Source organism: Myodes glareolus, chromosome 2 (genome assembly GCF_982192425.1).
Source record: "Myodes glareolus chromosome 2, mMyoGla1.1, whole genome shotgun sequence".
NCBI classification, from domain to species: domain Eukaryota; kingdom Metazoa; phylum Chordata; class Mammalia; order Rodentia; family Cricetidae; genus Myodes; species Myodes glareolus.
The window spans coordinates 63,049,713-63,077,575 of record NC_142027.1 but is presented as its reverse complement, the minus strand read 5'-3'; the positions used below and the strand labels follow the sequence as shown (position 1 = coordinate 63,077,575).

General features: G+C 41.6%; 1 protein-coding gene, 1 non-coding gene and 1 pseudogene across 2 annotated transcripts in view; all 3 read left to right on the top strand.

Annotated features, from left to right (window-relative positions):
* The first annotated feature begins 1,806 nt into the window (after window positions 1-1,806).
* LOC146895643 (ATP synthase F(0) complex subunit g, mitochondrial pseudogene) lies at window positions 1,807-8,575 on the top strand (annotated as a pseudogene).
* A 16,645-nt stretch (window positions 8,576-25,220) lies between these two features.
* Window positions 25,221-27,863, top strand: part of Trmt10c (tRNA methyltransferase 10C, mitochondrial RNase P subunit) — a 3,996-nt gene continuing 1,353 nt past the window's right edge. The window contains exons 1-2 of the mRNA XM_048454271.3: window positions 25,221-25,469; window positions 27,723-27,863. The exon at window positions 27,723-27,863 is cut by the window's right edge and continues 1,353 nt beyond it. Coding sequence (XP_048310228.3) covers window positions 27,745-27,863 — 119 coding nt within the window. The 5' untranslated portion in view covers window positions 25,221-25,469; window positions 27,723-27,744. The remainder of the gene's footprint in view (window positions 25,470-27,722) is intronic.
* On the top strand, window positions 27,099-27,233 carry LOC125413253 (small nucleolar RNA SNORA70). Its single transcript, XR_007235911.3, has one exon. It is a non-coding gene; the product is annotated as a small nucleolar RNA SNORA70 (small nucleolar RNA).

The following is a 27,863-nucleotide window of genomic DNA, read 5'->3' as shown; positions in this document are numbered from 1 at the left end:
TGGTAAGAGGGGGGGTGGCAAAAATAACCCTGGGATATTGCAAACCAAAGGGTACTCCAGAAGTACTTGAGTCTAAATACCAAGTTCCAAGCTGGTGACACTCAGAATAGCCAGGGCTGCACATTCCCCAGTCCTTGGTCCTTGCTAAGTGTCAATTCAATGACATTAATTACTTGCATTACTGTACAACAATCACAATGGTTTCCCTTTTTTTTTTCTTTTTGTTTTTTCTCCTACCACACCAAACAGAGACAATGCACCATTATGCAGTTACTCCCTAAAAGTCTTCCCTCCCCAGAGGGAGTTTTAGTGCAAAATCCTGACTCCAACAGTCACAACACAGGAGGGCGAGCCACACAGTTTGGTGCACCGATTAGAGACAAAGGGTGGTAAGAAGCAGAAAAGGTGTTTTTAATCAATGCATACTGGGAAGAGGAATGTATAAAGGGTCTATGACCCAAAGCTTCTGTTTGGGGGATATTAATATGAACTTTACATAAGAGCAGAAAGAATTGGGGCAGGAGCAAGGGGTGTGCACATTTAAACCATCCTCCTGGTCAAGGTGTGGTCCCACCACATTTGAGCTCAAGGTGACCGAAGTTACAATATTTAATGACTGTCTTTGCCTCTGAAGAGCAATCTGGTTCTGTTCCAGAGTATAACTCCTCTAGCATAAATAATTGCTCTCAGTTGCAGGGTGATCCTTCCTGCCTATTGACCTTGCTGTTCCCAGAGACTGCAGGATTAAGACAATTATTTGTCTTTGAGTCCTCAACATTAAAAGAAAACAATCTCTAGATAGGCAATTCTTTTATTTTTTATTTATTTATTATTTATTCTTGGTTTTTTGAGACAGGGTTTCTCTGTGTAGCTTTGGCTGTCCAGGAACTCGCTCTGTAGACCAGGCTGTCCTGGAACTCACAGAGATCCAACTACCTCTGCTTCAAGTGCTGGGATTAAAGGCATGCCTACCACCGCCCAGCTAGATAGACAATTCTTAATTCATTAACATGTCGCTGGGAGGTGGTGGCACAGGCCTTAGGGTTAGGGTTAGGCAGAGGCAGGTGGATCTTTGTGAGTTAGAGGCCAGCCTAGTCTACAAGAGCTATTTCCAGGACAGGCTCCAAAGCTACAAAGAAACCCTGTCTCAAAAAAAAAAAAAAAATTCATTAACATGTCTAGATTCAGAGATAATCAAGAGTCCCAAAGTAAAGTAGATAGTTGCAAAGTAAAGACAGAGATGTCAGGTTTTCTTCCCTGTTTTACAAGTACACTGTGGGCCCAGTGAAGAAGTCAGTGGTTTCTAGCAGTTTTAGAGTGCTTGCTATATTCCAAACCACCTGAAAGTCTACTTTCTATCTTTATAAATGTGTCAGTTCTAGAGCCAAGTCCTTTCTGACTGGCTTATATCATCTGACATAATGTTATCAAGGTCTATTCCCGTCATACTATATATTAGAAGATTATTCGTTTTTATGATTGGATAATATTAGAGCTTCAATTCTGATAATTCTGAACTCGTAGGACTCACTCAATGCTATAGGAATTTGAAGTTTGGCTTTGTTAACATAGCTAGAAGACATTAGTAGGTTTGGAGGTCACTGATGAGGGACCCTAATGCGATACTAGGTTTCTCCACCAACACAATAAGACGAATAATCAAGATGAATTGGAAAAAGTATAACAACAGGTTTATTTGAGCAAAGCAACTCCCAAGTGAGTTCTCCAATCCCAGAGATTGAGGCCAGAGAAGTCACATGCCTGAACTAAAGTATGAAGCTTGCATAGATTGTAAGCAAGGGGATGATGACGTGTCTGGAACAAGCTAAGTTTATGACCAAGTATGGTCAAAAGCTGACCACTTTAGGCTTGGACTTGGGCACCTGGTAACTTTAGGGAAGGAGCTACCATAGCCACCAAGAACTCGAAACTGGGCTTTTTGGTGCCTTCCCTTTGTTGGAGATTCTCTGAGAGAACACCGGTGTGTTTAACCCACTTTGTTGATCTTTTAATTTATGGTAATATTTGTGTATTATTTGAGAAATCTTTGCCTTCTCTAAGACTTTGAAGATATCCTAGTTTTTATTGCATAAACCTTGTTTTATCTTTGACATTAAGAGGTATGACCCATTTGTAATTAGGTTTTTTTTTAATTCCATTTTGTTATTCCATTGTTTCCCTGGGTCTGATGTGATGCTGGTCAGAAGATGGCACCAAACCCCATTACAGATAGTTGTGAACCACCACGTGGTTGCTGGGAATTGAACTCAGGACCTCTGGAAGAGCAGCCAGTGCTCTTAACCTCTGAGTCATCTCTCCAGCCCCATATGATGCTTACTATGCAAACATAAGGATTTCAGTTCAAATTTCCAACATCATCATCATAGAAAGCCTAGTGTAGCTGTGTGCACCTGTCATGCTAGCACTTCTTGTGGATAGAGACTGGAGAATCATGGGCTCACTGGCTGCTGGCCTCATTCCAGGACCAGTGAGAGACCTAGCCTGAAAAGAATAAGGCAGAGAGCAATGAACAGGACACCTGATGTCCTCCTGTTCTCCCCACATATGCAAGGATGTGTGTAACCTGCACACATGTCTGCTTACATGCAGACATCCCACATGTCAACACACATGTACTCAAATGTACAACCCCCCCCAAATTGCTTCATTATTTATTGGAAAAATCATCCATTTCTTACTGAACTGTAGTAATATGTCACAAGTAGATGACTTGGGGTTATGTGTGTATGTGTATACCACCATTCATTCTTATTTTTGAATAGGATCTCACCATTAGCCCTGGCTGTCCTGGAACTTGCTCTGTAAACTACCAGGCTAGCCTTGAACTCATAGAGATCCATCTGTCTCTTCCTACTGAGTGCTAGGATTAAAGGTGTCTTCTACCATGCTCTGAGTTATAATTGCTAAAACATCTTGGATTGTGTCTGATTTACTCAATGTTATTTATATTCATTGCTTAGCACAGTGAGGAGCACATGATAGACATTAGGTAAATATTTGCTGTTTGAATGAGAGAATTCATATAAGAAAACCCACAGGAAGTCTGGAAAATGTTGATGAGTAAATAGTTAAAGTATATCCGTCTGTGCAGCATGTGTGTGAGTGTGATAGAACTGAAAGGAAATATTTTTGTAGAATACTGCCAACATCTAGATAATCTCACCTCTGCTCTCCATCAAAAGAATTTTCCAAAGTTGCCGGGTGGTGGTGGCGCACGCCTTTAATCCCAGCACTCAGGAGGCAGAGGCAGGCGGATCTCTGTGAGTTCAAGGCCAGCCTGATCTACAAGAGCTAGTTCTAGGACAGGCACCAAAAGCTACAGAGAAACACTGTCTCGAAAATCCAAAAAGAATAAGAAGAAGAAAAAGAGGAAGAGGAAGAGGAGGAGGAGGAGAAGGGAAAGGAAGAGGAGGAGGAGGAGGAGGAGAAGGGGAAGGAAGAGAAGGAGAATTTTCCAAAGTCTTGCCTAAATGGGGATTACAAATTGCTCCTGAAAAGAGTCAAAGAGGAGATTCTGTTAATTACCTAGGTTACAGAATATGTTTACGGAAAATTAGAACACAAAACCCACAAATTAGGAGAGACCGATTATGGACTCTGAATGACTTTCAAAGATTGTTAGGAGACATTTCCAGTCTATGACTGGAATAACACCTGATATAATAGTTCATTTAAACAAAACCTTAAATGGTGATAAAGATTTGAATAGTCCCAGAGAATTACCAGCTTAAGCAGAAAAGGAATTGACAATTGTTGAGAAAAAAAATACAGGAGGGGGCTGGAGAGATGGCTCAGAGGTTAAGAGCACTGACTGCTCTTCCAGAGGTCCTGAGTTCAATTCCCAGCAACCACATGGTGGCTCACAACCATCTATAATGAGATCTGGTGCCCTCTTTGAGCATGCAGGCAGACATGGAAGGAATGTTGTATACATAATAGATAACTAAATCTTTAAAAAAAAATTACAGGAGGCACATGTGGATAGGGTGAATTCAAATCTTAATTGTGTTCTAGTCATACTGCCTTCCAGAATTTCTCCTACAGGAATTTTAATGCAGAGGGATGATATTATATTAGAATGGATCTTTTACCACATAAGCCAAGTAAAAAATTAAAAATTTATGTGGAAAAAGTCTCTGAATTAATTATAAAAGGTAAATTGAGACTTCATCAATTAGCAGGTCTAGACCCAGTAGAGATTATAGTGCCTTTCACTACTGGTGAAATAAAAAAGTTATGAAAAGACAATGGCAAAGGGCTTGTGCTAATTTTTTTGGAGAAATTAATAGCAACTATCCCAAAAGCGATAGACTTAACCTTATAAAGAGAACTTCTTAGATTCTTCCCCGAATTGTACATGATGCTCCAATAACTGGAGCCTGTGCATTTTATACTGATGCAAATCAATCAGGGAAGGCAGGTTACAAATCAGAAGATTTAATTAAGATGGAACAAAGCCCTTATAGTTCTGTCCAAAAGCCAGAATTATACGCTATTCTCACGGTGCTGAGGGATTTTAAAGAACCTCTTAATATAGTTACTGATTCACAATATGCAGAAAGAGTTGTTTTTCATATTGAAACTGCTTAATTTATGCCAGATGATACAGAATTGGCTTCATTATTAATTCAGGTTCAAGATATAATCAGAAATAGGCTTTTTCCCATATACATAACACACATCCAATCCTATACGGTTCTGTCAGGTCCTCTAGAAATTGATCGATTACTGATTGGAAGTGTGTTGAAGGCCTCAGAATTCCATAAGAAACATCATGTCAATAGCAAAGGCTTAAAGAAAGAGTTTTCTATTAAATGGCAGCAAGCTAAGGAGATTATAAAGAGATGCCCTACTTGCTCTTTCTATAACCAAACACCGCTACCTGCAGGGACTAACCCAAAGGGTACACAAAGGAATGAAATCTGGAAGAATGATGTGTTCCACTTTGCAGAATTTGGAAAATTAAAATATGTACACCACACCATTGACACTTATTCAGATTTTCAGTGGGCAGCTGCTTTAAGCTCAGAAAAGTCTGATTTGATAATCACACATTTATTAGACGTTATGGCCATCATGGGTATACCTGCACAAATAAAGACAGATAATGGCCCAGCATATGTCTCTAAGAAAATGAAACAATTTTTGCTTATTATAATATAAAGCATATTACAGGTATACCACATAACCCTACAGGTCAGGCAGTTGTAGAAAGATTAAATCAAACTATAAAGGATATGTTAAGCAAACAGAAAAGGATGGAAAATATACCCAGAAATAGATTACATAATGCTTTATTAACATTGAATTTTCTTAACGCTAACGAGAAAGGGACAACAGCAGCAGAGAGACATTGAATAACAGAAAAATCTTCTGAATTAAATCAGCCAGTGTATTTCAAGGATGTGCTGATCTCACAATGGAAACCAGGAAGTGTGCTACATAGGGGAAGGGGTTTTGCTCTTGTTTCCACAGGAGAAGGAAAACTATAGATACCATCAAAATTAATAAAGATTCGCTTTGAAAAAAGAAAAATCTCTTGAGAAAGAGAAATAACAGCTCATCCACAATGGTGACAAACAATCAGGTGATAAGGAAACCATATAGGGTTAGGGCAGGGTTCTGCTTGTCTTTATAGGAAAATAAACATCCTCAAAAAGTCAAAGACCCTGGATGTTTGGATGCTGACAGAAGGAATAACTATCTAATAAGGAATATCAAGAAAAAGGAATATGACTTATAAGGACAGGAAATAAAAACATACACACACACACACACATATATGAATATATAGAGCTGGCTTTGGAGTTTGACAATGGCTCTGTCCTTCTCTAAATCCAAGCATGTTGTTAAAAGAAAAATTCAGTGTTTCTGTCTCATGTCAAGAACCGTCTGGTATGGGACAAAAAGAAGAATTTAGAAAAAATATTTACTTTTCTTCATACCTATTTTTGTCTCTATAATACCTTTCATTGAATATATACATCTGTATATATCTATATAAATAATGTTTAAGTTCTCCACAATGAACAATGAATTTTCCTGCAGTAATCTTCGAAGTTTCCAGGAAGAAGATGGGGTCCCACAACAACTCCACCTGGTTGATATGACGTCATGATGCTGATAGCGTTACTATAATACCAGTTTGGGGTACCAGCTGCTCAAGATGGTTCCAACTTGGTTAGCTGAAATTGTGCACTTTTTTAGAATTCCAAATAGAAACCTCAGAAAAACCCTACTCAGAGACTGTCACTTTACTTTCACAGGATCCCATAGAAAGAACATTGTCCCATGACAGCTGGAAGTAATTCTAGAAGACAACGTCCCCTCTCCCAACAAACTTTGTCCTCAGGATTAGGGACATCATTTAGGTGTTGATTATAATTGGTATAGGGTTGGGGATTGAGGAGGATCTTATGTGGGCTCAGGGATCTCTTTTAAGTTACCCACCCACTTGGACGTGGCCTCTTATACTTTATGCTAATGTAAAACGTGCGTCTGGTCTCTTTTCTAGCTGTGGGATTCTGTTGCTATTCCCATTCCAGCAGAGGATTATGATCTGTGAGTCTACCCCTAAATAAATAACCCTCTATTATACTCAATTCTGAGCTACTGTTGGATTTCTGTTAAGCATCCTTCTTCAGAACACAGTTTGGAGAAAGAGAAAGATGGGAATGGGGCTTTTTCATCAAGCAGGACTGAGCTAAAGGTTCCAACCAAACAGTCGGTCATAATCCACTTTGGACCCCACATTCTATTTCTCTGATAATACTAGAAAGCAATGCATCACAATTGTTTCTCTGTGAGAGCCAAAGTTATATTTTAAGTTTTAATTGCTATACCTTAAAGATCAGGAAACAAAAATGCCTCTGATCTGCAAGCCCAAGGACAGATAGTTCCTGATGCTGGAGGTTATTGATTATGGGAGATAACAAGCCACATGTTTTCACTCTCCTAAACAAGTTTGTTTGACCCATCAGCACCTGATGTGCTTGATCACATGTGGGTGGGAGGTTCACAGGCAGGAAATATACATTAGGAAGTATGCTTGCCCCTGATTGAACCTGATGGAAAATACTTAAGCTGCTGCAAGCCATGACAAGAGGCCATTTCCCAAGAACCTGGGATATGAACCTGGCAAGAACCCACCCATCTGACCAGTATTTAATTAAAGCATGCTTCAATTTTGGCTTTAAATTGTGGTAGTGGTTTTATTCTCGACTGGTGAGACTAACACATCCTCAAGATTTAAATGTCATATGAAAAAGTAAACAAACCATGGCTTTATTGAAGCCTCCTGCTCAAAAGAATGGGTTTTGGCTTCTACCTCTATAGCCCTGGGAAGATACTTATCAATTTTGATATATTCATTTATTTATTTTGGGTGTTCATTGAAGTGGTGGTCATGGAGACATCATGTCATGATGTTACTCTGACTCCGTTTTGTGTCTGTTCAGGCATGCTTTCAGCTCATTCAAAGCCCTCAATAACTGCACCCACATTGGTGGGGCATTGGAAGTTTCCATTATTCTGACCATGGCCCAGATGTATAACCAAAATAACTGCCTAGTCCTGCCAAAAACAACTTACAAGGTTCCCCTGACCTATACTACTCAGGATGTCATTGTGGGCTTTGTGGCTTATGCCTTTCTGAATACTGCACCTTTGCTGCTTTGATGCCAAGAGTTCTTTGTGCAAGAGCCTGCTCTCAGTAAGTGGGTTAAATAAAGGACTCTTACCTGGCATGATATGTGTGGTACTCTGTAACCTTTCAGCTGGACTGTAGCAACCTGTGTGTTTATGTGTGTGCATAGAAGTCGTCCACTGCTCATTTATCTAATTCTGATATGTGGGTGTTAGGATTTAAGCTTGGGCCACCAGGTTTGGTAATAAGTGCCTTGACTCTTTGAGCCACTGGCTGGCCGAGACATGACATTCTAATCTGCCCTAAAGTGTATCACTTACTAGTGCAGCAGTTCTAACCTGTGGATCATGACCTCTTTGTGAGGCTCGAACAACTCTTTCACAGGGATCACTCAAGACAATCTGTATATCAAATATTTACATTATGATTCATAACAGTAGCAAAATTACAGTATGAATTAGCAACAAAATAATTTTATAGTTGGAGGTCACTACAACATGAGGAATTATATTACAGGGTCACAGCATTAAGACTGTTGAGAACCATTGTACTATTGTCTCCTCCTGTAAGAGTTAACTCAACTTCCACCTTAGACCTTGGTACAGTCAACCCATAACCTTGAGGAGAAGGCCCTGGTGCTGCTGAGTGTTGCTGTGACTTAACTGAAGTCTCAGTTGGCTACATTTTGGTCCTGCACTGAGGTTGAGCTGGTTGCCTCAACCTCTACTGAGCTCCTTATGGCTATTCAGAGCATGGGAAAATATAATCCAAAGTGCTAAAACTGGTAGCTTCAAACAACATACAGTTAAGAAAGCTATGCTGAGTGGTTAGGTGGCCACTGAGGCATGGGTGTAGTTTTATATCGGAAAAATAATAGGTAAACATGGCATCGTTGGCTATAAAGTTTGAAGAACCACCTTTCACATCTGATTTCATTTGACTTCTTCTTTGAATGGTCTTGGACCACTGAATTGAGACTGGTATCTGAATAAAATAAGAGCTATTCAATAAGAATGATGTTAATACAGGAGCTGGAAAGACAGTTCAGTGGTTAAAAGTATTCACTGCCCTGGCAGAAGATTACACCAACATGACAGCTCATAAAGATGTGTAACTCCATCGTCAGGAGATCGGACCTTTCCTCTGACCTCTTTGGCCTCCTGCATTCAGGTAGTGGACATAAACTCATAGGCTAACAGCATACACATAAATAAGATAAATCCATCTTAAAGAGAGTTAAAACAACAGGATGTGTCAATCATCTGGGCAGAAGACTACCCCCTCGGAAGAGCTGATTCAACTGAAGACATGCTAAGGATGTGAGAAGAATGATTATTCCTTCATGAGACAATGTACTTACATTACAGGGACCCTTCCTTCAGTGTTTACAGCTCTTCACAGCTAAATCTGGCCATTTTTCTGAGTTCTAGTTCATAAAGCATAATTTTCCTTTTTTCCTTCTATCTCTTTTTCAGATGCACTCCAAAAGTCTAAGCATGTTTTTTTTTTTGACAAAATGACTTTTTTGCTATTTCTCTGAAGGGTTCCTGCTCTCCACTCCTTTCTATGATGCTTGCTATCCTATATTTCTAAAGCTATGAATCTTGACTTCTGTCTTCCCAACTCCTGACAGCTGCTGGGATTCTCAGCTTACCTGCCCTGTTCCCTTTCTCTCAAACTCTAATGAAAGGGTCCTTAAACTTCCTTCTGGGTCTTTCCAAATTTTAAAAATAATTTATTTTTGGTTTTTTGAGATGGGGTTTCTCAGTAGCTATGGAGCCAGTTCTGGAACTCACTCTGTAGACCAGACTGGCCTCGAACTCATGGAGATCCACCTGCCTCTGCCTCTTGAGTGCTGGATTAAAGGCATGTGCCATCACCGCCCAGCAAAAATAAATTTTGTGTTACATTTTGTGAGTGAGTGTGTGTGTGTGTGTGTGTGTGTGTGTGTGTGTTGTGGGTGCACAAGGGCCACAGAGCCAGCCTAGGAATCAGTACTCTCCCTACACCACGGGGGCACAGATGTCGAGTTGTCAGAGTAGCAGCAAGTGCCTCTCCATCTCAGCCAATTTCCTAGTCCTCTTTTAAAATTCTTCTATGGATGAGACTAAATAGAAAAAAAAATCTGAATCTTATCCAAAAGTATCTCCATTTCTATTTCAATAGGACCTTTCTTCTAAAAGGATCTTTGGGTCACGTTGCTGCTGTTTTAGATTCGCTGGCTTCAGTTCCTCGATTTTTCTTCTCAGATTTCAAATTCAAACTCGCTTTCTCTATGGTATGGGAAACACTTGGAAGTTGGACAGGGAAGGATCCAATGTTGAAGCTCATCTTCAGCATTATCAGGAGACTCACCTAAGGGTGATCTCTGAACGAAGGAATAAGTTTCTCCTCGCATTAATGAGCATCAAATTTTGATAGCGACTATTTAAATATATTCCACAGCCTTTACATACTAGCATAGGATATAGATAGTATACTATCTGGTCTGAAGTAGTTTTGGCTAGATGTACAACACGACAAACAAAGGCCTCTTAGTGAAGTCTCAGGAAGAACCCTTCATTTCCTTTAGACAGGGTCTCACTCTGTATCCTTGGCTAGCCTGGAACACACTATGTAATTGAGTCTGACCTTGAGATCACAGAGATCAACTTGTTTTTGCCTCCTAGGTGCTGTGATAAAGGCATGCACCACCATGGCCAGCCTATTTGCTATCTTTCTTATACATTTTTTATTGATATTTATTGAGCTCTACATTTTTCTCTGCTCCCCTCCCTGCCTCCCCCCTACCCACTTTAATCCTCCCCCAAGGTCCCGATGCTCCCAATTTAAACAGGAGATCTTGTCTTTTTCTACTTTCTACTTCCCATGTAGATTTTATCTATGTAAGTCTCTTATTGTCCGCATTGTTGTCTAAGCTCTCTGACTGTGGTTTGTAGGCTGGCTTACTTTGCTTTATGTTTAAAAAACCACCTATGAGTGAGTACAAGTGATATTGTCTTTCTGTGTCTTGGTTACCTCACTCAAATAATGTTTTCTAGCTCCATCCATTTTCCTGCAAAATTCAAGCTGTGTAGTACTCCATTGTGTAAATGTACCACATTTTCCTTATCCATTCTTCAGTCGAGGGGCGTTTAGGTTGTTTTCAGGTTCTGACTATGACAAAGCTTCTATGAACATAGTTGAGCACATGTCCTTGTGGCACAATTGAGCATCCTTTGGATATATACCCAAAAGTGGTATTACTGGGTCTTGAGGAAGGTTGTTTCCTAATTTTCTGAGAAATCACCCACACTGACATCTAAAGGGGTTATACCAGCTTGCATTCCCACCAGCAATGCAGAAGTGTTCCCTTTTCCCCACAACCTCTCCAGCATAAGTTGTCATCAGTGTTTTTGACCTTGGCCATTCTTACAGGTGTAAGATAGAATCTCAGAGTTGTTTTGATTTGCATTTCTCTAATGACTAAGGATGTTGAACATTTCCTTAAGTATCTTTCAGCCATTTTAGATTCCTCTGTTGAGAGTTCTCTGTTTAGGTCTGTAGTCCATTTTTTTTATTGGATTATGTGATCTTTTGGTGTCCAATTTCTTGAGTTCTTTGTATATTTTGGAGATCAGACCTCTGTCTGATGTGGGGTTAGTGAAGATCTTTTCCCATCCTGTAGGCTGTCGTTTTGTCTTGTTGACCATGTCCTTTGTTTTACAGAAGCTTTTCAGTTTCAGGAGGTCCCATTTATTAATTGTTGTTCTCACTGTCTGTGCTGCTAAGGTTCTATTTAGGAAGTGGTCTCCAGTGCCAATGCATTCAAGTATACTTCCCACTTTCTCTTCTATAAGGTTCAGTGTGGCTGGCTTTATGTTGAGGTCTTTGATCCATTTGGACTTGAGTTTTGTGCATGGAGATAGATATGGGTCTATTTTCATTCTTCTACATGTTGATATCCAGTTATGCCAGCATCACTTGTAAATATGCTTTCTTTTTTCCATTTGGTAGTTTTTGCTTCTTTATCAAATATCAAAGATGTGTGGATTGATATCCGGGTCTTGTATTCAGTTCCATTGGTCCTCCTGTCTGTTCATATGCCAATACCAGGCTGTTTTCATTACTGTAGCTCTGAAGTAGAGTTTGAAGTCAGGGATTGTGATGCCTCCAGAAGTTCTTTTATTGTACAGAATTGTTTTGGCTATCCTGGGCTTCTTTGCTTTTCCATATGAAGTTGAGTACTGTTCTTTCGAGGTCTTTGAAGAATTTTGCTAGAATTTTGATGGGCATTGCGTTGAATCTGTTCTATTTGCTACCTTAAACTTTGTGCATAATTAAGAAGGCACATGATTAAAATCAAATGCAAGTTATGAGAAATGTGCATTAGTGAAATAGTTACAAAACTTAATCTGTCAGTCAAAATAGAGCAGCAGGGCCATCAAGATGGCTCAGTGGACAGTGGCTCAGGAGACAGCAAAATGGTACAGTAGTCTTTGGATGCCCATACTCACACACATACAGACAAAATAAAGAAAGTGAAACAAAATAATACCACAGAGATCCACCCAAACTACACCCTAATAACCAAAATTCTGCTTCTCTTAAATCTCACTAGAAGATGCCACCAACCTAAATAGCCTGAGATCCCAAACATCCCCAGAACCCAAACAGTGCAAAGAGAGAACTGATTTCTGAAAGCTCTTTTCTGAATTTCACACAAGTGCTGTGGTGTGTGTGTGTGTGTGTGCAGTCCTTACTGCTTATATATGCTTTGCTTGAGGACATGCATATGTCCCCCATAATCAGTCAACCAATCAATGTAATATGTGTGTGTATATGGGTTTTATTTGTTAATTTGTTTTTTAAAATTTTTAATGTTTATTCATTTATTTAAAGTATATAATATGTATACTGCATTTCCAGCACACCAGAAGAAGGCACCAGATCCCACACACTATAGATCTTTGTGAGCTGCCATGTAGTTGCTGGGAATTGAACTCAGGACCTCTGGAAGAGCAACCAGTGCACTTAACCTCTGAGCTATCTCTCCAGTCCTTTTTCATTTGTTTTCTGAGACAGGGTTTCTCTGTGTAGCCCTGGCTGTACTGAATCTCACTCTAGACCTGGCTAGCTTCAAATTCACAGAGGTCTGCCTGCCTCCTGAGAGCTGGGATTAAAGGCATGGGCCACCATTGCCTGACTCAAAAATGTGTTTGTTTGTTTTTTTAAATCCAGGCCCTTTAACACTTTCATTCATGTGGCCCACTGCTTTCTTGCAGCATATTCTGAACTTTTATTCAGTTTCATTCCTTTACTTATGCATTCTTGATTTTTGCCAACTGTCTAAGCCCTATTTCAGTCCTGTGAAATACTAGTCCTGTGAAATACAGGAACCTAGAAACACTAGGTCCAAACCGTGACCAATCATGGTGGCACATGTTTGTAAGCCCGCCACTTGGAAAGTGAGAGCGGCAAGATGGGGAGCTCGGGGTCATCCTCAGCTACATATCTAGTTCGAGGCCAGTCCGGCTACTTGAGATCCTCTGTCAAACAAACATTCCCCCAAAAGAACGCCTTAAGCACCCCTTCCAAGCAGCTATCAAAACTAGAAGGATCTCAGACGATTTGGAGTATGTTACATATGCTTCCACTAGGTGGTGCAATAAGCTATCTTTCCATCCAGGGTCCTAGTTGCAATCTGTCCTGGTTTTGGTTGTTAATCTGTTTTGTTTTGTTTTAATCTTGTGTATGTGTGCACGAGCATGTGACATGTATATGTTCGCAGGCATATGCAAGCAGTAAGGACCGCCGAGAGACACTCTTTGACTGGTAAAACCGACTGGAAAAGACGCTCCAAACTGCTGAGCTGCCTGCAGCTTCCAGTGAGCCCAGGTTTTCAGTTTTCATGAGCTGAGGTGGGCTGTGGTGGTGCAGCTGTCTTTGAGATATTTCTTCTCACCAATATTCCTTTAAATATCACCAATAAAATTCACTGGTTCACCAAGTTGAATTTTTGTCTGTCATGAATTCCCTAATCTGGGGTGAATTTGTTTCTTCAAATTTCCCAGTCAAAGAGTGTCACATAATAGAGACAAGTGTCTGGACACGCCTGTGAGAAATTAGCTTACTTAGGTTAGCTGATGTAGGAAGAACCCATCCTTAATGTGTGTGGTACCATCCCTGAACTGGGATCCTGGTCTGAATAAAAGGGAGAAGCTGGGCCCTATGAGATGGCTAACTAGGAAAAGGTACCTGTTGTTAAGACTGATGACCCGAGTTCAAATCCTGGGGCGCAGATGGTAGAACTTGAGAACCAACTCCTACAGGTAATAGTCCTCTGACCTCTACACTCACAGTGTGGTATGTGCATGTACCCAAGTACATACACACATGCACACAAATCAATATACTAAAACGTAAGAAAAAATTAATGGGCCTGGAAAGATGACTCAGCATGTGTACACACACACACACACACACACACACACACACACACAGAGAGAGAGAGAGAGAGAGAGAGAGAGAGAGAGAGAGAGAGATACACATGCACAAATGCATATAAATGAAAATATATCTTTTCATTAAAAAGGAGAAAACCAGCTGAGTCTTTGCATTCATCTCCCTCTGCTTCCTGACTACCTATGCAATCGGCCAGCCAACCTGCTGTTGACCCTATCGTGCCGTCCCCACAAAGTACTGCACCCTCCTGTAACCATGACCCGGTATGTATCCCTCCTTCCCTTAAACTGTTTTGTCAGGGTGTTTTATCACAACAATGAGACGGGTAGTAACTAATACTTAAGGGCTGACAAAAGTGGTTCCATTTTGATTCTAACATCTGTCACAATGTACAGTATCTTCTAAGAATAATGCATAATCTAAGCAGGTGAGATGGCATAATTGGTAAAGGTGCTTGTCAATCTTCACGACCTGAGTCCAACCCCAACCCCAGGGACTGATGGGGAACCTTCTTCAGCCCATGGCCTTTGAGAGGCTGGACAAGGTTGGGCGTGGCCTTGGGTACCAAAAAAGTGTGGTGCTTGCATTCCCCCCCCCCCTCTCCTGGATGCTGGGTTTGGTTCTTGTTTCTGGTTCTTACAGAGGCCTGCGATCCGTGTGCTCCCCCTAAATAAAGAACCCCTTTATTATACTCAGTTCTGAGCTACTGTGGAATTATTTTATTTGCGTTCACCTTCAAGAGATCACATGATAAGGAAAGAAATAATTCCCCAAAAGTCGCCTTCTCATCTCTACATGTGCACCATGACATGTGTGCAACTGTGCACAAGTATGCATACACTCACACACATAGACAAATAAGTAAACGTAAAAATTTTAGTTCATAAATCTTTGAGGTGTATTAACCTTTTCTGTTTGTTTTTTGTTTGTTAAGATGGGGTTTCTCTGTGTAACAGAGAACTCACTTTGTAGATCAGGCTAGCCTGGAACTCACAGAGATCTGCCAGCCTCTGCATCCTGAGTGCTGAGATTAAAGGCATGTGCCACCATACTAGGCTTTAACTCTCTAATTATACAACAAGTCTCTTCCTTTTCAAAAGCTTTCTTTGCATCTTTGACTCGTGTATATGAAGAACTTTAGAACTGCTCTAGACTTCCCTGTGCTCTTGTAAGAAGTTATAAAATTCTAATACTATTTGAATACCTATGATGCACCAGCCACTACCCCAAGAAATAGAGATAGCACCAGCAAACACAGCAAAGTTCCTATTCCCACTCCACTGGAAATTCTAACAGACTAAAGTATACAGTAGGACATTTGTGTCTACTGGTGATTAGTGCTAAAACAAGAAAGGGGGCTGGGTGTAGTGGCGCACACCTTTTATCCCAGCACTCAGGGAGCCAGAGGAAGACAATCTTTGTGAGTTTGAGGCCAGCCTGGTTTATACATTGAATTCCAGGACTACCAGGGCTATATAGAGAGACCCTGTTTCAAAAAAAAAATCACCCATTCACCCATTCCCAAAAAAAGAAAAAGAGAGGAAGAAAGAGAGACAAATGGTCACCCAGTCTTTTAGAATGCTTAGAGAAAAGCCCTCTGTTCAAACAACAATAGACAGAAACTGGAAGAAAATTAAACTCTGAGAATCTGGGGTAAGAATGGCCTTGGGGACAGTGAGGATAAATTATCCTAAACAGGGCCTTGTTTCACAGGCCGACAGCAAAGAGGCCAAGAATGGCTAGAGAGAGGCAGTGGGTGGTGGGGATGACACCTAAAAGAGAGCTAACATCAGGTCATGGAGGCAGATGGGGAACGCCAGAAACAGATCAGGTGACTTGGGCCTGAGAGACTTGGTTAGGATTTACAGCTTATGGTATCGACTTATTCTTCCTTCCTTCCTTCCTTCCTTCCTTCCTTCCTTCCTTCCTTCCTTCCTTCCTTTTTTCCTTTCTTTTTTTAATTTTATTTATTTATTTTTTGAGAGCATTTTGAGACAGGGTTTCTCTGTAGCTTTAGAGCCTGTCCTGGAACTAGCTCTCATAGACCAGGCTGGCCTCAAACTCACAGAGATCCACCTGCCTCTGCCTCCCAAGTGCTGGGATTAAAGGGGTGCACCACCACTGCCCTGGTATGGACTTACTTTAAGTGGAGGGGGAGGTCATTGGGATCATTAAGGAACCTATGCCTGGAGCCTGTGAGTCCCAAACCCTTATGGACAGGATAACTTGAGAAGGCTGGAGTTGGCTATCTGCCTTCTCTCATGCCAAGCTCTGATAAAATCCTAGATCAGGCTCTAAGCTCCCTTTGAAGGTAGGTCTTGCTACGGAGAACAAAATTTAGGAGATATTTCACAATCCTTTCTTTATTCCACACCCTGACGGGAGCTTTGACAGTAACTGAGAAGCTAGTGAGCTCCATGCGCAGAGGTGAAGGCTGACTCTCTGGAGCCTCAGACTACTCACACTGACTATCCAGGTGTTAGCTACTTGCTGTTCAAATTAATTTCATTTTTTCCAGCTACTGGCTCCTCTGGTGGGGGGGGCGGCTCCAAGTTTCTACTTCAGTATGTAGTACTTTCATTTCCCAGCCACCCAGATCTCAATAATCATACAGAAACTATATTAATTACAACACTGTTTGACTGATGGTTCAGGTGTATTTCTAGCTAGTTCTTACATCAGTTTATTTATTTATTTATTTATTTATTTATCTATTTGGTTTTTTGAGACAGGGTTTCTCAGTAGCTATGGAGCCAGTTCTGGACTCACTCTATAGACCAGTCTGGCCTCGAACTCACAGAGATTCGCCTGCCTCTGCCTTCCCAGTGCTAGGATTAAAGGCGTGTGCCACCACCACCCAGCTTGCTCTTACATCCTAAATTAACCCATTTCTATTAGTCCATGTATTGCCATGTGGCCACGGCATTACCACATTTTCTACATGTCTTGTTTCCTCAGCGGCTGGCTGGCATCTCTTTGACTCTGCCTACTCTCTCTCTATATCTCTGTTTGGATTTCCTTCCTGGCTGTACTCTGCTAAATCAATGCCCAAAACAGCTTTATTCAACAACCAATAAAAATGGCACATACACAGAAGAACCTCCCACATCACAGTAAGTACATTTTTTGTAAGGCAAGATCTTCCTGAGGTTACCATCCTGCTTCAGTTTCCTGAGGGCTAGGACTGCAGGGCTGCACCATCATGTCTGTTTTAAGCTGTGGTTTTTTCGAATTAACCTCACTGTTCTATGTTTTTCGGGCAGTGGTTGTCTCACTTCTAGAGGGTCTAAGAACTGATTTTCAGTGTGTTTGACTGGTGAGCTGGTTGGTTGGTTTGGAGGAGTTTTACAAGTGTAGCCTGTTACAGCCTGAAACTTCTTTTGTAGCCCAGGCTGGCCTCAAGACTTTCAGCAGTCCTTCTGTTTCTGTCTCCTGAGTGCTGGGCTACAGGCATGCGCCACCACACTCAGCTGATTTTCCATTTCTTCATCGCCTTCACTTGTTAGATAAAACCAGCCAGGCAGTGGTGGCACACACCTTCAATTCCAGCACTTGGGAGGCAGAGGCAGGCAGATCTCTTGAGTTTGAGACTGCCTGGTCTACAGAGTTAGTTCCAAGACAGCTAGAGCTGTTACACGGAGAAACTCTGTCTCGCAAAACCAAAACCAAAATCAGAAACAAAATAAACAACAAATTCCAACCATCTTTACATACCATACATGAAGCTAGAGTCAATAGACATATAGCCACTGAGAATTTTGAGTAGTGTTGTAATATTCCAAGTTAAAAGTTCTGAAAGGAGGTGAGAATGTATTCAGAGACAGTGGAGGAGACTAATGTATAAATGAAGGCAAGAGCTGACGACTTGAACTAAAGTGACTAAAGGGGATAGACCATGAGATTAAAGATGTTTCAAATGATATAATCTACAGATTCACTAGCTAATAATGCCAAAAAGACAGACATTTGCAACACACATGAATGAGTAGAGGTGCTACATGTCGTAATAAGGGAAAGGTAGAATAGATTTAAAAAATGTTTTAAGTCTTTAATGGCTGTTTGAAATATAGTAGCCTGAGCCATGCGGTGGTGGCGCATGCCTTTAATCCCAGCACTTGGGAGGCAGAGGCAGGTGGATCTCTGTGAGTTCAAGGCCAGCCTGATTTACAAGAGCTAGTTCTAGGACAGGCTCCAAAGCCACAGAGAAACCCTGTCTCGAAAAACCAAAAAAGAAAAAAGAAAAGAAAAGAAATATAGTAGCCTGATCAAGTAAATAGACAAGTTTCCAAGTAAACAAAAGATTATGGCTTGTGCTATACTAGCCACATGAAATGTACTGTAAGAAATTCTAAAGAACTGTCAAGCAATTGGAGAGATGGCTCAGTAGTTAAGAGTGCTTGCTCTGAAAACATCAGGAGCCGAGTTCAGATCCCAGCACTGACACAGCAAGCTGGGCATGGTCTCATATGCGCCTGTGACCCTAGCTCTTGTGGAAGGAGACTCAGAAACAAGAGAATTATGGGATATTTTTGTTGCCAGCCTAGGTGAAAAACATTAACTCCAGGTTTATGACCTCCAGGCTCAAGGACAGACAGACTGCGTCAGCAAAATGTGGGGAAGAGTGACAAGGGAGGACACAAATGCTCTCTCCTAGGCTCTGTGAGCACTAACACAAGCACCTGCCTTCACACACACACACACACACACACATACACACATGCATACACCCCATACACATACACCAACACACATATACACACACACTCAAAAAAAAAGACAACTGTCTAGACCAGGCCTGGTGCTATGGAACTATAATCCTAGCTACATGGAAGATGGAAGCAGGTGTGAGGTAAGCTTTAGGCCAGTCTGAACTACACAGACACTGTCTTCTAAAAAATGTCTCCTTCTTGTTCTACAAGATAATTTCTACCCTGCTCCTCCTACTCATCCCACCTCTACTCATCTTTTATCAATCTGTGCTATTTTTGTTTTCCAGCCCACCAACTTCCATTCTTCCCCCTAAAAATTGTCTCTTCACCACCTGGACACACAAATACCTTTTTTTAAAACTGCAAGAGACTAAATGGATACTGTATACTGTATGTTTCCAGAGAATATTGATTTTCTTTATGTGTTCTCTGGATAAACAACAAAAAAGTAAACCAATACTTGTTGGTTCTTTGATTTGCACATCCTGTATCCTTTTTATTTTTAGCTCAGAAAATGATGTTTTGCAGCAGAGCACCTGAACAAACAAGACTTTTAAATCTGAGAAAGTACATTTTTGTGCAAACCTGCTGTGATGATTAATCTGCCAACTCGAGTGAATTTAGAATCACCATGGAAACACACTTCTGAATACATCTATGAAAACATTTCCAGAAAGGTTTAACTGAAGAGGAACATTACCTGAATGTGGGTAGAACCATCTCAAGGCTGGGGCCCAGACTGAATAGAAGGAGAAAATGACCTGAGCACCGGAACTCATCTCTTTGCTTTGTGTCTGAGGCCATGTGATCAGCCAATTTGTTCTCCTGTCATCCTGTCTTCCCCACGTGATGGTCTGTACCCTCGAACTGGGGTCCAAAGCAAACCCTTTCTTAAGCTATTTTTTAAACCTATGTTGCCACAGCCTAAAGAAGAAAAGTAACGAATACAGTGTACTTTTAACAAGAATTTAAGAGTCTCTGTCATTAACTCATTTAATAAATTAATCATTCAATAGTTGCTATTAATCTGAATTTGGAATGTTCAGCCTGTGGTTTACAGTTTTTTCCCTTAACTTGGTGCTGTTGGGTGGTGGCAGAAAAGCTGAGAAAGGACCTAATGGGTGGTCTTCGTGAGATAAGTTGTTTTGGGACTAGGGGAAGGCTTGGTTGGTGAAGTACTTGCATTTCAAACGTGAGTGTGTGAGCTTGCCCTCCAGCACCATGTGAAGAAAAGCCAAGTGTGGCAGCACACACTTGTGATCCTAGCAATGGGAAGTGGATTCTTGGAGTTTAATGACCAGTCAGCCTAGTATGGGGAGCTGTAGGCTCAGTAAGAGATCCTATGGTCTCAGAAATGAAAAGGAGGCAGTATTCCTGAGGAACAGCACCCAAGGTTGCAAACAGATGTATGCATAACTGCACATATCCACACACCCAAAATAAAGTAAATATGATTGATTCGTGGACACAAAAATGAATAGATTTACATACACTACATTTCCCCCACCATTGTCATTCATATGACACCCTAGCAGAGAAACCTTAAAGCAATAAATCCCTGCCTACTTAGGGATTAGAACATCAAAACTGTGAGCCAAAACAAACCTTTAATCACAGCATAGCAACTATCTCTGGTATTTATTATAGCTGTCTAGTTAGGGTTTCGATTGCTATGATTAAGAGACACCATGAACATAGCAGCTCATAAAGGAAAGACATTCAGTTGGGGTGGGTTACATTTTCAGAGGTTTAGTCCATTATCACAGTGGGACATGGTAGTGTGCAGGCAGACATGGTGCTGGTGAGGTAGTCGAGAATTCTACGGCTTCTGCAGGCAACAGGAAGTGGTCTGAGACACTAGCCATGACTTGAGCATATATGAGACCTCAAAGCCCACCCCCATAGTAACACAGTTCCTCCAACAAGGCCACACCTACTTCAAAGCCACACTTCCCAATATTCCCAATAGTGTCACTCCCTCTGGGGGCCATTTTCTTTCATACCACCACAATAGTAAAAGATATCTGACACAGTAATTTGTTAGTTTTGATTTTGTCTTTGAGTAACCCACTTAAGAATCCAAAAGCCTCATCATTTCCCTTTAAGTTCTGCCCTCAAGAATCTAGTTGCAGGGCTGCAGAGATGGCTCAGTGGTTAAGAGCACTGGCTGTTCTTTCAGAGGATCCAGGTTCAAATCTCTACTAACATGTCATCTTGGAACTACATGAAACTCCATTTCCAGTACACTCAACACCCTCTTCTGACCTTTTGGACATGCATGCAAAATACCAATAGGCATAAATTAAATTAAATTGAGATAAGTCAGCCTACTTTATTTTTTTGTTTTGTTTTGTTTTGTTTTGTTTCTCTGTAGCTTTGGAGCCTGTCCTGGAACTAGCTTTTGTAGAGTGCTGGGATTAAAGGTTAGATCCTGATTCTCATTTCATTCCTCTGGGGGGTGGGGTCTCTGAGACTGTCAAGGTCACGAAGGTAATGATCCCCCTGAGGCAAGGAGAAAGTACTGTTCAACAAGACTCATTAGCCAGAGTTGATTCAAACTTCTAGAGTCTGACCCCGGGCAATTTATTGTAGGCACATTTAAGGACAATACAATCCAGAGAAAGTTTCCTGGTATAACACAATCCCCTGTGAGCAAGGAGGCATAATTACACCCAAGCTCTTCTGTTCTCAAAATACATGTCACTTATTCCATGAAAATGTGTTCAAGAGACAGGCTACATGTGTTACCTTAAGGGCCTAGGGGAGGATCTGGTGTCACACAGAGTGTAGCTGTCATCTGGGTCACTGCCTGTCCTGCTTCTGGGAGCTTGGAATGGTCTGGTTATACAGGTAGTACAGATCACCAGGTTATTGCCACCTCTGTTCCTGGACTTCTGGGTGGAAAAACAGATTATACAGCTCCCTCATTGAAGAAACAATCCCGTTTTTAATGTTCCTTGTTTCCCTAGTGCTTATCTGTGATGGCAAGTATATTTGGGCTCCCTACACACTCTCACTACTGGAACCTGCCATTCGGTTAACAGCAGACACAAGCTAGAGTCACTGGAGAAAGGGACCTCAGTGAAGAAAATGCCTCTGAAATAGCCCATTGTAGATAGGGCATTTTCATACTGTAGATACGGAGTACACCCAGTCTATTACGGGTGGAGCCATCCCTATATTGGCAGTCCTAGGTTTTATAAGAAAGTAGGCTGATGGGCCTATAGAGATAGCTCATCAGTTATGAGCACTGGCTGCTCTTCCAGAGTTCCTGAGTTCAATTCCCAGCAACCACATGGTAGGTCACAACCATCTATAATGAGATTCGGTGCCTGTATACATAATATCTATCTGTCTGTCTGTCTATCTATCTACCAAGATATACACATAATACACTGTATACATAATAAATTAATAAATCTTTTAAAAAGCAAGCAAGCAAGCAAGCAGGCTGAACAAGCCACAGGGAGCAAGTAAGCAGCATCAGTACATGCCTCCAGGTACCAGCCCTGCTTTATTTGACCTCCTTCAATGACAGACTACAAGTGAAAGTATAAGCCAAATAGACCTTTTGCTCCCCAGCTTGCTTTTGCTCATGGTGTCTCATCATGACTAGTAACCCTAAGACATTTATTAAATGCCTGCTGTGGAAATAAATTAAGAGCAACAAAATGAGAAAACCAAACCTCATTTATTCTGAGCCTTCTATATCAAGGAGTGGACCACCATCAGCGTTTTGGAAGAAATTCAAAGGCAAAAGAGCAGGAATGCCTTACAGTGTGGATAGAGGCTTTTGGTATGTCCCCTAGATGTACTTACTAGAAGTGGAGCATCCTTAGGGATTACGCAGGATATATATTTGCCCTTCTCTGACAAAAATTAGTGAAGCTGGGCTGTAGTCTGAGGCTGCTTGTTCGTTCCTGGCTGCCCAGACCCGAGGCTGCTCATTCATTCCCAGCCGACAAGACCCAAAATAATCACACTGACTGTATTAATTCAAACACTGTTTGGCCAATAACTCAAGCATATTTCTGGCTAATTCTTTATATCTTAAATTAACCCATTTCTATTATTTTATATTTTACCACAAGGCTCATGGCCTACCTGCAAGGTTCTGATTGGCAACTTGCATCTTTCTCCTTGGGCAGCTATATGGCATCTCACTGACTCCACCTACTCCCTCTCTATATATCACTTCCAGCCTGGCTATATTCTGTTAAGCCATTGGCTGAAAGCAACTTCTTTATTAACAATGGCAATCACAGCATACAGAGGGGAATCCCACATCACAGGGCTGGTGAGATGACTGGGTGTGCACATCTGTAATCACAACACCCCTACCAGAAGATTCAGAAGATTGGTGGTAAAAACAAGGGAATCTCCAGAGACTTCCAGGCAGTCTAACTTGGTACACACAGGAGCAAGGAAAAAAAAAGAAAGAAAAGAAAAAAAGAAAACCCTACTTCAAACAATGAGGAATATAAGGAGAACACCTGAGGTTGTACTCTAGATTTCCATGTGTGTGTCCATACTTACACTCATATTTATACGCGTCACATATACACAAGAATAATTTTTTTAAAAATCAGGAAACCATCAATATTAATCTGTCCTGCCATTTGGCATTGGTTATGACAGAAATTATTACTTCACTTCCTGGACTGTCACAAGTGATAGAAATACGGCTCACTACATGTCTGGGCTGTTTATTGCAGATAAGAGTTGTTTTTTTTTTTTTTAAGGTTACTAGAGCAGGTTGTAGAAGAGTTGAGTTTTGTCCATATTTGCATATATTTCTTCTTTTTTCTTTCCTTCTTCTCTTCCTCTTCTCCCTCCTCCTTTTTCTGTCCTCCTGCTCCTCCCATTCCTCCTCTTCCTTCTCCTCCATCAACATGGTCTCACTGTGTAGCCTTGACTGGCCTGGAACTCACTATGAAGACTAGTCTAGCCTTAAACTCACAGATCAGCCTGCCTCCACCTCACTGGTTCTCAACCTTCTTAATGTTGTGACCCCTTTAATACAGTTCCTCATGTTGTGCTGACCCCCCCCAGCCATAAAATTATTTTTCTTGTTACTTCATAACTGTTATTTTGCTACAGTTATGAATTGTAATGCAAATACCAGTGTTTTCCCATGGTCTTAGGCAACCCCTGTGAAAGAGTCGTCTGACACCCAAAGGAGGTCTCGACTGCTGCTCTATCTCTTGAATGCTGGGGCTAAAGGCGTGTGTCACCATACCTGGCCTTTGGATTATCCCTTCAAATATTTGATCTGCCACTACTGTACAACACTCACAATTACTTTGAGTTGAAGTCTTTACCTTAGAGCAGAAAGATAATGTCATTATGAAACCCTTAATTTAGCATGATTTACTGAAGAAACCATTTGACAAGCTGAAAATATTGACTCTCTACTAGCACTGGAGTATGGATGTTTTACTTCCAGTGGTGACTGATATTGAAGGAACTCTGGCTTGCTTGAGCATGGTGAGCATGGACACTCTGGGTGGCCTTGCCCTTTTCTCCCATCCCCTCTGCTATGCTAAAAATCCGCGAGATTACGTTCTTAAAGCTAGCCATCAAGTTCTATTGCCTTATTGACCACTTCCTCCTCCTGAGACTGACTACCGGGGTCCAGCTATCAAATTGTTAAAGTCCAGCAATCAAAAGCCCCCTTTAATTCACCTAATTAACTTGCCCAATAAAAATATACCACTGCATTCCCCAGCCCACTCTAACACATACCTACCCTTTCTTAAAGACCACACCAGCAGGTCATTTGCTGCTGTTTTTCTGCCTGAGTCAGAAAGCAGCCACTTTGCCTTCCTGCTTAATAAAGGATCTCTTGGAGAAAATAGGTGTTGGGTGTGGTTTGTATCCAATCCGGGGTGTGAGAGGGAACCCCTGCTGTGTGGGAACCTCCTTCATATCTCAAACGTTATTAAACAATCTTTTTGTTTGTTTCGGTTTGTGGGGGTGGTATTGGGACAGCCCTGTGTAGGGCTGGCAGTACTAGCTTTGTACTTCAGGCTGGCCTCAAGCTAAAGAGATTCCCCTGCCTCCCAAACGCTGAGCTTAATGGCATGCATCACTATGCCTGGCTAGAATTAAACTTTAAAGTAGAACCATAAGATTTGCGTTCAGGTCGTTTTGCCAGTACATACATATAAATAGAGTAACCAAGCTGAGAGCCGGTGAAGAGGTTTCTAGTTCTAACAACAAATCAATAAAAACGGTGGCGGAGCGCCGGTGGAGCCCCGGGCCTACTCATTTTCACAAGGACTCACAGGCAGCCAGTCAACGAGAACGCGAACCGACTTTAAACTGAGAAACTGCCGGTAGGGCTAGACGTCAGAGGCAGCGCCGGGAGGAAGGGGCGGGACTTCTGGCGGTGCGGGACTTCCGGCGGCTGCGGCCGGAACCCCTCGGCTCCTCTACGGCATGTGCGGTGCAGGCGGAGAGGTGGTCTTCGGCTCAGCTCTCCGGGGCCGCAGTTAGCGGGTCCCGGCGTTCGGCCGCACTCCTGGTCCACGCGGGCTCCCCTCCGCCGGTGTTCTGGTGCTGCGTAGACCCGGTGGCTGTTCGGGATGCCGGCTGTGGAGCGTGTGTGCTGAGAACTACAGTCCAGAGGAAGCGGTGGTTTAGAAATCGTAAGTAGTACGCTCGCTGACTGAAGGCCGTGTTTACCAAAATCATTCTTTTATTGGCATTAAAATGTAAGTTGTTGGGGGCAGGAGAGACGGCTCAGCGCTTAAGACGTAGTGCTCTAGCAGAGGTTTCGAACATGGTTTTTAGCACCCAATTCGTACAGCTCACAACTGTGTCAAACCCTGGCCAGGACACACGCACACACTCTTTCAAAATAAAATTTAAAAAATTAAATTAGCTTTTTATAATGAGTGTGGTGGGACAGGTCTTTAACTATAATCTCAGGACTGAGGAGGCTGAGGCAGGAGATCTGTCTGGAGTTTGAGGCCAGTCTGCATTAAGGAGACTGCAAAGAAGTTTTCGAGGCAGGGTTTCTCTGTAACACATTTTTTATTCCTAATGGAATATAGCCTTCAGCTTCTAGTGGGGAAAACAATTCGAGTGTTGCAAGGATTATCGTAGGCACCAGGTGCCAGAACACAGAGAATAACCAGAAAGGAAACGAAGAGGACTGATTGATCTAAAGTGTGTAATGATAAAGCTATGTGCAGCTGAAAAGACAAAGGGGGATATTATGAAAACCTGTTTAGGCCATATTCATAAGCTTGGATCTAAACCGAACACAAAAATATTTTAATTTAAAAGATTAAAATATTGTGATATTTTGGGGTGGGAGGAGTGCATCCAGGCATCTGTAAGGCCAGAGAACATGAGAACATCCGGGTGTGTGCAGGGTCATTATAGAAAACCAAAGGTTGGAATTTTTCAGGAATTTTCTTTTCCCCTCATATTTTGCACTAGTTAACAAATTTTAAGCATATTTTTGTTTTGGAAGCACAAAGGCATCTGTGTGACAGCTCTTTGGTGTCTTTTAGCTGCCACCTTATATAACTTTGCTGCCTTTTTTGTCTTCCTCATTGCTTTCATGAAGGATCTTGAGATTGGATATGTATCCGAAGGAGACTATAGCATCTTGTTCTCAGCTCTATAATTGGCATACAACTTTCCTCTCTAGTTATATTGATCCTCTAGGCCTGTTTCTATAGCAAATCTAAAAGAATGTTTGAGTTAACCTTTTGTTTATATTGAAATTAGGGACGGGAGAGATGGCTCAGCGGTTAGGAGTACTTACTGGATGTTCTTCCAGAGAGCCTTGAGTTCAATTCCCAGCACCCACCTGGTAGCTCACAACCATCTGTAATGAGATCTGGTGCCCTCTTCTGGCCTGCAGGCATACACACAGACAGAACCCTGTATACATAATAAATAAAATCAAATCTTTTTAAAATGTTGAAATTAATCTATAAGAAAGTGAAGCAGGGTGTGGTGATACATACTATAGTGCCAGTTATTTCCGAGGCTGGGGCAGAGCATTCCTGCTGATGAGTTTAAAATCAGCCTGGTCAACACAAAAACCCTTGCCTCACAAAAATAAAGAATTTAAAAATTGACCAGTAAGTGATCACAAGCTTGGTGCATGGAAGTTAAATTACTAGGGAGGGGCTAGGAGGAGAAGAGGGAGTGGGAACTGCAGTCGGGATGTAATAAATGAGAGAATTAAATTAGTGGTGCATGTGTAACATCTAAGTTGTTCAAAAGTTTCCCTTTGTGCTTCAGAAATCAGTTCCCTTCTGCAGCCAATTAAGCCGACCAGCTTCCTTTCCTCGTGGGGGTCTGGTGTGCAATGGTTGCAAACAACATTCTCCTTGGTAGTGTATGCAGCCTGTTGAATGTACAGGTTGCCCAAAGGGACCTTGGAGACAGTTTTCAAGTAGATAATCATGTCTCATCTCAATGCTATCTCCAACCTAGGCTCTACTAGACAAGTATTTGGGGGTTTTGTGGGGGGATCCCGGGGCACAGTGTTTCTATTGGCCACGTCATCGTGTCCATCCACACTAAACTGCAGAATGAAGAATGTGTAAGGCCCTGTGTTGAGCCAACTTCAGGTTTCCTGACAGCCGGAAGATCACATCTTAGAGAAGTAGTGCTTCAAGTTTAATATAGATGAATTGAAAGCCATGGTAGCTGACAAGTGGCTCGTCTGTGATGGCGGTGGGGTCAGAATATTCACTACTATGATCCCCTGGAGGAATGCCAGACCCAGCTTTCCAAGGGCCTCCCCCTGACCTGAGTCCATGTCCACTGGTCATGTGTACTAATACATCTCATGTGTCTGTCTGAGAAAGAAAGAAATCAGATTCACAGGGAGTTTTAAAATCTTTATCTAACTTAATTTTATATTTCTTCTATAGGAGTTCTTCACATTTCTTCAAAATGAATGTTACTGCTCGGTTCTTAAGACCTTTTACCAGATTGATGTTGCCATTTACCATTCATAGGAAGAGAAGGAATTTATATCCAACAGTTCTGCAGAGATATATGTCTTCCAAAGT